Source organism: Musa acuminata, chromosome BXJ3-2 (assembly GCF_036884655.1).
Source record: "Musa acuminata AAA Group cultivar baxijiao chromosome BXJ3-2, Cavendish_Baxijiao_AAA, whole genome shotgun sequence".
Taxonomy (NCBI): domain Eukaryota; kingdom Viridiplantae; phylum Streptophyta; class Magnoliopsida; order Zingiberales; family Musaceae; genus Musa; species Musa acuminata.
Genome location: NC_088350.1, coordinates 14137783 through 14151402, shown reverse-complemented (window position 1 = coordinate 14151402; position 13620 = coordinate 14137783). Strand labels below are relative to the sequence as shown.

General features: G+C 40.4%; 2 protein-coding genes and 2 pseudogenes across 3 annotated transcripts; all 4 read right to left on the bottom strand.

The window, feature by feature from the left end:
* Window positions 1-1407: 1407 nt before the first annotated feature.
* Window positions 1408-9956, bottom strand: LOC135586905 (uncharacterized protein At4g15970-like). Of its 2 annotated transcripts, none has more exons than XM_065138788.1 (5): window positions 9691-9956; window positions 7535-7900; window positions 6781-7262; window positions 6536-6655; window positions 1408-1864 (listed from the first exon to the last, which is right to left on the bottom strand). In XM_065138788.1, the coding sequence occupies exons 1-4, from the start codon at window positions 9904-9906 to the stop codon at window positions 6634-6636; spliced, it is 1086 nt and encodes a 361-aa protein (XP_064994860.1). In that variant the 5' UTR covers window positions 9907-9956; the 3' UTR covers window positions 1408-1864; window positions 6536-6633. The 2 variants fall into 2 exon arrangements, with proteins under 2 accessions (XP_064994860.1, XP_064994861.1); XM_065138789.1 differs by lacking the exon at window positions 1408-1864 and adding an exon at window positions 1894-3624.
* Window positions 9957-10883: 927 nt separating this feature from the next.
* On the bottom strand, window positions 10884-10975 carry LOC135632170 (small nucleolar RNA Z103; annotated as a pseudogene).
* Window positions 10976-11043: 68 nt separating this feature from the next.
* On the bottom strand, window positions 11044-11161 carry LOC135632172 (small nucleolar RNA Z103; annotated as a pseudogene).
* Window positions 11162-11697: 536 nt separating this feature from the next.
* On the bottom strand, window positions 11698-13091 carry LOC135630754 (transcription factor bHLH52-like). Its single transcript, XM_065137918.1, has 3 exons — window positions 13026-13091; window positions 11980-12684; window positions 11698-11904 (listed from the first exon to the last, which is right to left on the bottom strand). The coding sequence occupies exons 2-3, from the start codon at window positions 12664-12666 to the stop codon at window positions 11698-11700; spliced, it is 894 nt and encodes a 297-aa protein (XP_064993990.1). The 5' UTR covers window positions 12667-12684; window positions 13026-13091.
* Between the last annotated feature and the right edge of the window lie 529 nt (window positions 13092-13620).

Sequence of the window (13620 nt, the reverse complement as noted above, 5' to 3'; positions counted from 1 at the left end):
ACTCCTCTCTAAATTCGAATGACCTTGATCAGAGATTTTGTCTGACCAAGCACACGAGATATTTTTCTCGCGATACTAAGAGTAGATTATCCTCTATTGATACTCAATTACTTTTGTAAGGCTAGCTATCATTCCCGAGAACTAGTCGTACTGGATTTAGAACTTCCAAACTTATAAGTCCAACGTCAAAGAATGGAGTACTCATATAAGATATCTTTAATGTCTCAAGTCTAAGGATCAAACAGCAACTGGAACTATGGAATCGCTATCTGACGTTAGGTATCATTAACCATCTAGCATTCCATAAACGGATCAATCAATGAACTCATTCTCTAATGAACACCTATACTGTACCTTTAATATCCCTACACGAGCGACTATAAAACCAATCGTCTTTATCATATGGATGAGTATACAACATATTGATCTAACTGGTTATCTCGATATCCTTCTCGAGTAACCTATAACCAGGATAATTTAGGATCTATGTTTAAAGACGAATTGGTTACATTATCGTGATCTCCAGATCCAATGACATCACAATAAACATACAGATAATATTTGATAAAATATCAATAATAAACAAAAAGATCATTGTTATCGATATTATTACTCACATTGACTTGATATTATTACTCACATTGACTTGTATAACACTTTTATAACTAATAGAAGATTATTAATTGAAGCTTTCCAATGGTAGATGTACTGACAGACCAGCTGCTACGGATTGTAGCATGCATCAAAAAAAGAAAAGAAAAGATCTAATAATTAGAGCTTTGTGATTATAGAAATGTATTGGTAAGATCATAATCATGCGATCTATCACGGCGACTATTGTGAAACCTTTCAATCCTGCAGAATTTGGTAGCTTGATGACATGGCATTAAAAATATAACAATAAAAAAAGGAAAAAGTTTAAAAGCCATTTATCGAACTTGTATCACCTAATTCTTTAAGTAAACTTCAGCACTGCAGAATTTAATAATCCTGCATCCAAATTTATAACAAGAGAAAAAAAGCGCCAAATCACAAAAAGCAGCATGTTAGTCTTTCTCTTTGGAGCAAATGATGACAAAAAATCATCTTAATTTGTAGCACATGTAGTTGGATTACTAAGGCTAATGTTCCCCATCATGCAGTAAATAGTTTGGACCGGAAGCTGACCTCATCTCTAAATAGTAAATACTTGTGGGATAGGAACCACAACTGCAAGCTGCAACCGTGACTTTCCATGTTTTTTTGGCTCCAACTGTAAAGACCATTCTCAAGAGAAGGAGCAAATTTGATAAAGCAGTTAATACTGTGAACTCAGATTTGTAAATATTTTGCAAAAGAGTAAAAAACTTCATTCCAAAGGACCTCATGGAGGAAAACTTTAGTATCAAACTCAAAAATTTCAAGTCATTTCACTAACTTTTCTGGTCATACTTTAATGAGATGAGTAATATAGGATGGTAAAAAGAAATGTATAGTTCATCTTATCATGCCTTCTGGTGTAGTATGGTATCATATTGCTAGGAAACAAAATATGCACCGTCTTGAATGATGTGTGTACAAATTTGGAAAATGACAGGGCAGAAAGGACTATTTCCATTAGGCGAAGCCTATCTGGTGGTCTTAATGCATAAGCTGTAACATGCTCTTAGTCCAAAAACAAACCAGATGTATATGGAAAAAATCATCTTTGTTGTTGAGAATTTTGATTAGGGCAGGTCAGGATTTTTGCCTTCAGTTGCCAAGACAAGGAACATCCAGATCTAGGTTGCTGTTCTGAGACATTACATGAGTATTGCTTTAGAACAAAGTACTGAGACGCGGGTTTGTATTGGTCAGAAACAAGATTCACATCCTTTCGATAGATCTGCAACAATAGAGAATCAAAGAATATTAATCACAGGAATCTAATTTTTAGAAACATAATCAGAGACAGCATTCCTTCCAAAATATATAATACAGTACATGCTATTACGATTATCCTCAATCAGCATCCAATGTCTGAGAGCAATTAGTGATTTTAATCAAAAGCAAAGAACATATTCATTGATATCACATTCCTAGTAAATTTACTCTTTTTTGTTTATCTTCCGTTTTCCAAATTTTGATAATTCCTTGACTTCTAAAGTATATATACACACATATCTGAACAACAAGAAACAGATGAACACTCATGATAGTCACACACATTAATGCTAAAACTCCATCTAACTGTAATCCAATTTAGATATCACATCTAACCTCTTACAGAAAGTACAAGACAAAGATACCAATAAACTGAAATGAAATTTTACTGTCTAACAGAAGACCAAGAAAGCCAAAAAAAAGAGATAGAAAATTTGTAAATCTAGAACAATGTTGCTGAAGTTCCCAACCAAGGCAGCCCAACCTAACTTGAGTCACTCTCCCAAGAAAGCAATACTATCAGTCCAACAGATGGACCCAAGAGATCCGACTCCTCAACCAACTCATCCAGAAGTTGGGGAGCCACTCGCAAGTGTCACTGGATCCAAATCAACCAGACTGACTAGTCAAGGTTGGCATTGCTATGCCAGTAGAAAGAAGGAACAAGCTGGTCAACTTGGAAATCTTCACTTGGGTCAACTTCCTATGCCACAACTTGGCAGTCTTCGCTTGGGCACGAGTGGCATGTCGAGCATTGACCGTGCTGTGGCACACAATCAGCTTAACATCGACCTATCCAATAGAAGCCAAGGAGATTTGCCCCAGATCATCAGTCAACAATTGTAGAAGTAGATAGATTGATTGTAAGACGCTGACTTTACTTGTGAGGTCTTATCCTGAATGGCTTGTAAATATAGTTCTTGTAAAGAATAGTAATGAAAAATGATAAATGTATTGATTACACTTGATCTAACAAAACTTGTTCAAATGACAACTTCCCTTTGCCTCAAATTGACATGTTGGTCGACTCCAGTTCTGGACATGAATGATTAACCTTTATGGGTGCATTATCAAGGTATAACCAAATCAAGATGGCTTTAGAAGATGAAAAGCACACCTCATTCATCACCAATAGGGGCTTGTATTGCTACAAGGTTATGTCCTTCGGGTTAAAAAATGCTGGTCTCACTATCAAAGAATGATAACAAGATGTTTAAACACTAGATAGGTAGGAACATGAACGCTTATGTGGATGTTTGAAAAGCCGAGTAGCCAACACCCATTTGGGTGATTTAAAAGAGACATTCAACAATAATAAAACAAACTTAATGTGGCTGAAATCATCCAAGCATGACTTTGGTGTTGGCTTTGGGAGGTTCCTTGAATTCATGATCCATCGAGGGGGAATTGATGCCAATATGTAGAAGGTCAAGGCCATATAGACGAGAAGCCTTCGATATCATTCAAGGAAGTTTAGTAATTGACTGGTTGAATCACTGCTTTAAGATGGTTCCTCCTTTCTTCCAGACCTGGTAGGTGTCTTTCTGTCTTTTAAACCTTAAAGCGATCGAAAGAAATTCAATGGATTGAATAGTGCCAAATGGATTTCGAGCAGTTGAAGGAGTATCTTAGCTCACTTCAATAACTTTCAAGCCCACAACCTGCTGAAGAGTTACATGTTTATCTATCAGTGATGCCCCTGGCGGCTAGCTCCATGCTAATCTACAAAGAGAGCAAAATCCAGAAGTCAATTTATTACAGAAGCCACATATTGAAAGACATTGAACACTACTATCCCAACTTTAAAAGTAGGCATATGCTTTAATCTTGGCAGCCAGAAAACTCCATCCTTACTTCCAAGCCAAAATGTGGAGGACTTCCCCAGTGTGCCCTAAGTTGAAAACGCTAATGCACAAATCAAAGTTAGGATCTGGTTGAGGACTATGGGACTCCACTGCTCGAAGGATTTGCCTCCGAAAGGGCAACCTCCCTTTTAGTAGCAACTTCGACCCCTTCGAAGGAGGAAAACTTCCCAGCCAACAACAAAGGTGGTGATGGGACCGACTAGGGGTGTTCAAACCGGTTTGAATCAAACTGTTAAGGGCTGAGATGAATTGAACTGTTTTTTTGGTTCGATTCAGTTAAAATAAGGTAGTTTGAACCGAAACCGATCTGGACCTACCTAATTGAACCAATTCAAAACCGATTAATCCAGTTCAGTTAATCAGTTTGAAATTTTAAGTAATTTAAAAAATATATATTTTTCAAATGAACCGGTTCAATTCAATTGAACAGAACCAAAATCTTGATCCAATTGGATCGACACGACAAGATTTATGAAATTGAGCCCACGTTATTTGTAAAATTGGGCCTTTGGGTCAGTTTGATTAATCAATTTGGACTGGTTAAGGGCTTATGATAATAAACTCAATCGTACTAATATCTTTTAAATTAAAATCGGTTCAGTTTGATTTGAACTTGTTAACCGAACCAAAGAAGTGTACCCCCAAACCAGAATTGTTTATTGCTTTCAAAACCAAACCATTGGTGAACCAATTCTGATTGAACTAGTTTTGGACCAATTCGGTTCAAGTTTGATTCCGGTTCGGTTCAATTTTCCAATTTGTTTTAGGATCGACAACTCGTCCAAGTCCCAACTGGATGATGAGGAAGAGGACGAAGACATTCAAACCTTCAGAAGATTGGTTTTGAATCCTCTAAAGTGTTCTTAGCTTGAGTTGTTCAAAATGGTTCGAATGCAATGAAAGTGTGAGGAGACCAATGAAAGGGGTCTTTATTTATAGGGTTTGGGTTACCCTTGCATTCCATCGCCAGCCCGTTTGTTTGCCCGATGGTCCACGTAGACAAGCAACATGGTGGCACGCTGTTGGTCGGAGAAGATTGATCATACAGATTGTGATCCCTACAAATCCTAGACGATTTGACTGACAGTAACATGGGACTCACCCACTGGGTCAGGTATCAGATTGACAAGTAATCATTCATTGCAGATTATCAAGGATCATATCAGATCATATTATGCACAACAACCGAAGCAACATGCCAGAGGGTAATCAAGGTGACAACGATGGTTCACATGAGCATGTATGACACTTAGACATGTCTATCATGTATCCAGGAATCCAAAGCAACAAAGGCACATAGTGTGTGCTGCATGAAAGCCGAAGAAGAGAGTGCCAACCTAGTTTAGGTGATTCTGCATAAAAGTGGCATCGAACCACCTAAACTAAATGATTTTCGACACCCAGATCTATTGAAGAAAAGAGTGCTGATATACCATAAAGTGCTATGCTATGATGACAATGCGATTGAACCAACCATGAAGCGCTATGCTACGATGACAGTGTGACCGAATCAGCCATTATGCGCTACTCTACAATGACAGGGAGCCAAATTGACCGTGAAGAACTATGCTGTGATGATAGAGCACCAATTTGACTGTGAAGTGCTGTGTCACAATGACAACAGTCGAATCAACCATGAAGCACTATGCTATGATGATAGTGCGACCAAATCAGCTAGGAAGCATCCCATCAGCGATAATACAACTAAATCCGTCACCAGAAACTCTATATGATCCACAGTCCATCAGAACTAACATTATGTCTCGACCTGGCTCCACATGTCAAAACAGGATGGGGATAGATGATATGGCCAAGTAGACAACTGTCGACACCTTACATCTGAAGAACACTCGGCTAACATGTCATTTCTCTGATGCTTCGTCTTTACTTGGCCAACACCTCAACCCCATTCGATCAACATCGCATCCAACAAGGAGGCTGACTCAGCCTATGAAGTTGGCTATGTAACCATCCCTGACACTAACTACGATCTCGAATCCAATGGTCATATACCACACTCTTAAAGGGCCCCCTAGGATGCCATAAGGCATCTGATTTGTTGTAGCACTATTACATTCCTATATATTTGACACTTGACCGAATCCTCCAAACAAGAAACTAACTTGAGCATGGGAGGCTCTTGCGGGGCACGTCACATCACCAACACAGTTATGCAAGGTTTCAGCTTAGATCCCATCTTCACCCACACCACTCCATCCCATGACGAACACGAAAAAGGACCTTGATTCTAAATCAACACCCACATTGTTCAACTAGAATCTGAATTACACATGTATAATTAATTTAAAATTCATTCTCATCATATATCCATTAATTAGTGACCGATAATGCTTGAGATTTGTATTAGTGATCTATCAGAAGTAAATTCTACTTCATCGGACAGTAATGGCAATGCAAGTGATTCAGAATCTGAGAACTTTGGAAAGCCTAGGTTTTTCAAATGACTTCAAACACTTAATGATGTACCAACTAACAATACATCATCGAAGAGAATAAGTCCATTTAAAACAAATGATATAAGAGAATTTATTAACAGTGACCTATCTGCAGGGAAATAAAATTTAATGCACAAAACCTACTAGCACTACCTGATCATATACAGGCATACCTGTAATATAAAGTTACCAGTATCAAACATCAAATTATCAGTTTCACCAATGATCACTACCATAATGCATGAATTTTCATAAGATACACTGGAATAAATGATTGGGTAAATGAAAAGAAATTTTCCATTTCATACCAACCTGTACAAAGATGATCTTTTGGAACATCATGAAGTACATGCAAACTAAATTTGTAAAAGAATCCATTAATCTTCCACAAGGCATGTATCCACCAATCATCATGAGCCTAGAGGAGCAAGACTGAACAGAAGGATGAGATTATCATGTTAGACAAGAATCTTAAGTTACAAAAGTCTGAAGTCAAAACCAACAATATAGCTTAAGCTAGGGAATCATCTTTTAATGCATGCTTTTAAATATTTCACCTGCAATTCTGTGGTACCCTCCATGAGAATGCCCTAGATCTTTTTACCTTCCATGGAAGAGACATGTATGTCCTCCAGTCATCAAGCATAACTCTTAAATCATGAATCTTTCTACTTAAGCCAATACAGCAATTTGCGTGCATTGTACAAACCTTACTAAAATCTCTGCTGGGCTCACAAAGACCACCAAAATAAGCAGTGCTCAGGAATCTAACTCTTATTCCCATTTCCAAGAGATATGGATCATGCTTAATAAAGTTAAATACATCCTGGTCATGATGTCCTGGAAATTTCTCCCTTGATGCATGCCAAAACTTGTAGAATTCTATGGTCCGATTGTTAGACTTAACATAGTTGAATCCGCCATTAGGAATGTTTTCTAAATCAAAGGCATCACCCATGAAGTGATCACAAGCTATCTGAAAATCGACCTCTGGATAGAATTGTGGTAAAGGATTCCGGAACCACAAGATATCTACATCCTGCAATTAAACCAACAACAGATATTCAGAAAGTTCTTTCCTAATGAAGATAGATCCATATCTGCATCGCTTTGCTTTTGATTAAATACCAAATTACAAAAAAGATGGTATGAAAGAAAGTGAAGCACCATTTTGTCCACACCAAGAATGTAGATCTCTCATGCATGAATGATGAGCATAAGCTTCATATTAATGTTTGGTAAAAGAACATCAAACAATGGATTTACAGATCTCTTTTACATGTTCATTCATAAGAAAAGAGAATACTTTACCGAGAAAATGAAGTTGTATCCCTTTTCAAGAACTAGACGCAAAAACTCTATCCTTGTCCACATCATCGACAGATATCCAGCAGACATGAACAGCTTCTCATCAGAGAAATCCGCTCCCTCAGTAATAAGTGGAAAACAGTGGGCATGTATAGACAAGCACCGCATGTATGCTTGCTTGTCCAATGCAATGATAACCAAATGGTCGAGAAGTTTGCGTGTTCCATCACCAATTTGGAAGCTTTCAATGAATAAATCTATAATGGATCCAGGAGTTGCCCATGCCGCATTCAATGTGGTCAATATTACTGTTTTGTTTTCCATTGCTGCTTCCTCCAGAACCTTCTCAAGCCGAACATCCTCACTTTCCTGCAAATGCAGATGTATGGGGCTATTTATAAAACCAATGTGCAAAATTCTCCAAAATCTTGTTAGAGGTCAAGTAAAACAATATAAAGTATCAAGAAAATGTTGGAAAATTTCAAATACAATGTATTGTTCTAATAAGCAAACTCCTAATAAATGGTTCCTGCATGAAGTATTGTGGTTGTAGCAGAAAGAATCAGTCTAAATGTCAAAGACAACAATTTTCAATAAATAGCATGGAAAAATGTTCATGTATCATGCATTTTGGAATGCATTAAGACTTAAGAGTTAGCATAGTTGAGCAGTAAGAAATTACTAGCACTTGAAAAGCACCATAAGAAAGTAATAGCGGAGGCTGGCATGACTGGCAGATCTTTTCATTACAATGCTGATAATGCTGAAAAAATAGTTGTAATTGATCCCATTAATTACACATTTGGGTTCTTTAAAGGTGCATAGTTTGATATCTAGTATGCATATGCAATTTAGAATTCAGAGTTTAACAAGCTATGAGCACCTAACTATGCCAAGAACAATTTTTTTTCATAACGGCTGCAGCAACTATGGAATAAATTGCTACGGATTAATTGCACAAAAAAGTATATAATGGTGGAAAAAGAAAGTGTCATGACTAAACGGAATTGGGTACCTTGTAATTCTAGTAACATATATATGGTGAGATGTGATTCATATTCGATAGTAGATACATCGAGCGAGAAGGCTTGGCTTCGAGACACTTACATACAAGACGAACATGGTGTATCCCCATCTTCATGGAACTTTACCACATAAATTATACTCCTGATCCTGGAGGTAAACACCTCAGACTATTCATAGGCAATTTCATCATAAGATCTTTTACAATACAGTGCAACCGCAGCAATGTTTTCTTCTTCTCTAATTGCAACGTCAAGAGCAGTTCAATTTTTAACTTTTATCATGAGAGGAAGGGGGGGGGGAGGAAGAGATGGAGAGAATGATTCAATCATTCTAGCAACAACAAATAAAACAGCCTAGGCCAGAAACCAGCAAGGTGAACAGAACCAGTTAGGTCCAACTCCAGCTAAAGCAGATGAACCGAAAGACGAGTTGAAACTCGTTATAAAACAAAAGCACAATCATATTTATCCCTTTTAACTTGAGTCTAGAATATATGTGCTTGTCAATTCTAAAAATTTGTAGGTATAACTTTGTAATTAATCTCTATTAGCTTAAAACTCAAATTGATATAAGTACTCCTTAAAAACTTATGATGATAAGAATATTATGTTTATTTTATAACTTTATGTTTTTAAACTGAAACTAAGAACTGGTATACTCATTACCTTTTGGTTAAACTGAGTTTATTTGGATGGATGCCAATAGAAGGATATATGTGGAGAATCTTAATAATTAGAGCGATTTTATGCGACGTAAAAATCTGCAAATACAAGTAAAATAACTCTAAACTCTGCAAGGATACATGTAAAAACCAGAATAGAATGCAAACGCTATCGTCTAATTAATAATTATTCGTCCTAATTCGCCACCATAAAAAACAACTCGAGCTAAACAGAAATAAAATCCGAGGGCATTAGCGTCACTCCGTAGAGAAACGTCGCAAATGCACCGAGCTGCCCCATGGGACCAAGGGGGGAAGGAGGAGAAAGAGCAACGGATAATCAATCACGAGTTTCTAAGACGTGAAACGATCGCATTCTTGAAACCGTCGCTCGCTTTCGACCGTGCTCACTGGAAGATCCTCAATGATGATGATGATGATGAGGAGGAGGAGGAGGAGGAGAATAGCTCACCAATTGAGTGGCGATGGGAGAGGTATCGGGAATCGCAGGGCCGGGCCGCCACGATGGGGACGAGGTGGGCGCGGCGGCGCGGTAGAGCACGGCGCAGGGCAAGGTGACCGCGGCAACGAGGAGAAGAGAGGAGAGACAGCGACCCGGGATGGTGGATCTGGGGCTAGGGGGCCGCATCAGGGCCCGCGGCGAGAGGCGAACCCTCGCCTTCCTCATGTGCTGGTTTAACCTGTAGGGAATGCCGAAGAGAGAGAGAGAGAGAGGGAGGCGTGAATACTTGGGTCCGCTTTCGGAACTGAGAGGAATCGAAACGGGTCGATTCAGAGCTGTCGGCATCTCGTCTACGTGGTCGACTCGTGGAGCCCACAAAGTGGGACGGGCTCTGTGAGACACTGGCGACGTCGGTGAGACGAAACAACGTACATGTTCTTGAGTCTGCCACGTGCTCATCTAACTTACCCCATTTTGCTAAGTAGCTACACTGCATCAGGATAGTAAAACTGCAGTTTGCGGTCATCGAAATTAAGCACCTTTACAAGCTGAGGACGATCTCACACTATCATTCCCCTCGTGACCTAATTATACATGATTGGGATTTTAGCCCCTAGCATCGCTCGAAAACACACACACACACACAAACACACACACACACACACACACACACACACACACACACATATATATATATATATATATATATATATATAGTAAAGCACCCAAAATTGAATCGGTATACATAAAAGTTGGTAAGGACCATAATGGAATTGCCAATCATAGGTGATTAAAATTTACCCTATTCTTACATTAAAATATTTCATTAACAAAATTTACAAAAGATACAATTAGCTAAATAGAATTTGAGACAGGTTGCGATGCCTAAACCAATAAGTCAGGTTTAAGATGAGATTAGATGAAATTTCTCGGTCTACTTTCTTTATCATGATAAAGATTATATGATTCTGAAAATTTCATATTAATTTCGGACTGGAACAACGAAGTTAACCAGTAAATCTGTAATCCTTGGTAGAACGACAACAATTTTCCCGCGCTCTCGCTCACCAACTAGTCCTTTGTACAGATATTTGAGAGAGTTGTTCTGATTCGAGAGCAACCATGCTCTGGGCAAATCAGCTAAATCCGTGGTTGTTCGACGTAGCTAATGTACTGATGCCTCGGAATTGCGTCGAGGTGATGGAGATCAGAGTCCTGGCTCATCTCCTCCTTCGAGGAAAAAATGGCGCACAGTAAGTTCATATTCAATCATCCGGAGGAAAGGCCCATCACCGCATCATTACTGTTCACACAATCCACGCAATATACAGAACAAAAGAAGGTGAAAATGACGGAGGAATCGGGGATCAGAACTGCTGGCTTGAATTCTTAGCTCTCCACGAATTAGGGGAGAACAAGAAGAAAGGAGACGCGGTGAATTCATCGTCGATCATGTGGGGAAAAGGATCATCACGTCACCACAAACACCTCCGCCAATCTTCTTCAAATTGAGAACGAAAAAGAGAGATAAAGAACTAGTCAACAAAGAGAAACCAGATAGAAAACCCGGCATCTGCGATCCGACCGAAATCAAGGCCAACTCGCGAAAGCCGAGCAGATGGCGGAAGGGTTGCCTGCATGTGGCGTCGATTCGTACACGGCGGTCATCGCAGAGAACCGCCGGTAATCATTTTTCCGACGCACAGAGAAACGGAAACCCCAAGTAAAAGCTTCGACGAGGGCAGGAGCCGGCAAAGGGGGAGCTATTTATACGGAGGGACGACATGGATGAACCCTAATATCCATCAAGAAGTTAATCGACGATTGAGCTGTTGCCACGTCACGGGATTTATAAAAGCCCAACCAAAGGTAAATAGCCATCAGAATACGTTTGTTGGGCCGCCATGAGAGTGAAGAAATCTTTCAATCCATTTCTTCATACACAAGTGCAAGTTAAAGGTTACAAGTTGGGTAAGATGAGAGAAACAAGACGTCACCACTGTTAGTTGTGGAGAACTAATTGGATCGTCCCACTGATTCGATGAAGCGATCGAGATCCTTGGAGATGAGCATGTCGGATTCGATGTCCCGGCCCGTGGACATGGATTCGATCGCCTGCTCCGGGACGAGGCATCGCCCTTCGCCTGATAGCTTCTCTTGGACGACGGTAGATGCAAGAAGAAGTCGAAGCTTTTGCTCCACCTGCTGTGGCGCATTCCAGCCCTGCATATGAAGGCCAATGAATCCATCGCTGGCAAAGCTTTGAGATTGGATGTACTGAAGACGAGTCTTTTGTACCTTAATTGAGGCCATGAGCTCGAGAATCCCAACCTGTGCCTGCAAGAACTTGACATACTTGTAGGCAGCCTGAAACATTTCAGCTGTGTTCATCTTGTTGCCGCCAGGGATCAACCTTCCGAGCTCCTGAGTCTTCTCACTGATCCTCTTCCTCCGCGCCCTCGCTGCCACGCTCTGCGCAGACAAGCACCCGCCACCCGCCTTCCTCTCTCCGTCGCATGCCGGTGTCACGACTGCTGGTAGAGGAGGGGCCATGAACTCCGTCGAGAGCTCAGGTACCTGGCAGCCAGTCACGGCTGGTGCAGGCATGGCCACATTGCAGGAGTTGGCCTCGGGCATGAGTTCCCACGGGCGACACAGATCGTTGCAGCTCCTGGGCCGCTTCGGACGGTGGTAGAGATCGAATTCGTCGCTTGGTGCGTAAAGTTCGGGAGGGAGGGACACCACGGAGGGTGCAGAGAAACAGGGGTGTGGAACGAGTGAGTGGAGCAGGGTGGGGCCTGTGTCGTCGTAGGCATCGCCCGGTCGATCGAAGAGGGAGTCGATGGGAAGGCGACAAGCCTCGACAGGGTCGGAGAAGAAACCGAGGAGCGCATCGGCTACTTCGGATTGGCTTTCATAGAAGAGGCCTACGTCGGGGATCAGATGTTCTGCTGCTTCCCAGCTGCCGTCCAAGCTCAGCGCCATGGCCTAGCAGATCGTTGTCTGCAGTGCAACACTGTTGTCAGACCTCCTACTAAGCTAACAACGAAAAATAGGTGTGTGAGATGTAAGAAGATTGCTGCTGACATGCTCTAAAGATTATAAAGCAACAAAAAAGATCTTCAAATATCGAGATATATAAGAGAACCACTGCATGGCAAGTGCATGCATGATTAGAACGGTGGCCATGGGAATTCTATTGATCGTCTTCAACTACTAATAAACTTATGATGTATCCGAAAACTAGAGAGTAGGAGCATTTAATGTAAAGTTCAGTGAAACACACTGAGTTGAAAAGACAGGAAGACGAGAAGACAAAAGACACAGACAGCTTAAGGATTTACTTGTGGGTTGGATGCTGCGTCGTCAAAGGCGACTCACCAGAAGAGAGATCTTAGAGAGGATCTACTACCAACTATTAAGCAGAGAGGGGGAGACTTCCTTCGATGCTGGCGGTTTATCCCCTTACTCTCACGTTACTATAACTGATCCCTCCATTCTCGGCATCTCGCTCGCCCAGTTCTCTCGCTTATCTCAGTCTCTGACGCAGTCATCTAACTCTCTTCTTACCTTCCAACGGTGGATTCTCACGGTAACTCCCAAATTGCACGCTTTTGTGATTCCCATCGTCGCGAACTGAGAAGCTCACAAGATAAATGAGGCAAAATTGTGCGACACCTTTTTGTATTAATAATGCGAATAATGAAAATAGATCAGCTTTATTCAATTTTAAATCTTTTTTTTTACAACCTAAAGAACTATCTGTGGTAACATCATACCATTCATTGGGCGTGCAATTAACTTCTTTTAATATGCTACCATACGAGAAGTTTAGGACAGTTCCAACATTATATTCATGTTCGGTGCACATGTTCCTGATGATCCTGAAACTTCAACTTCAATAATAACTTCAACTCTACTTGAAGAATCATACTCAAT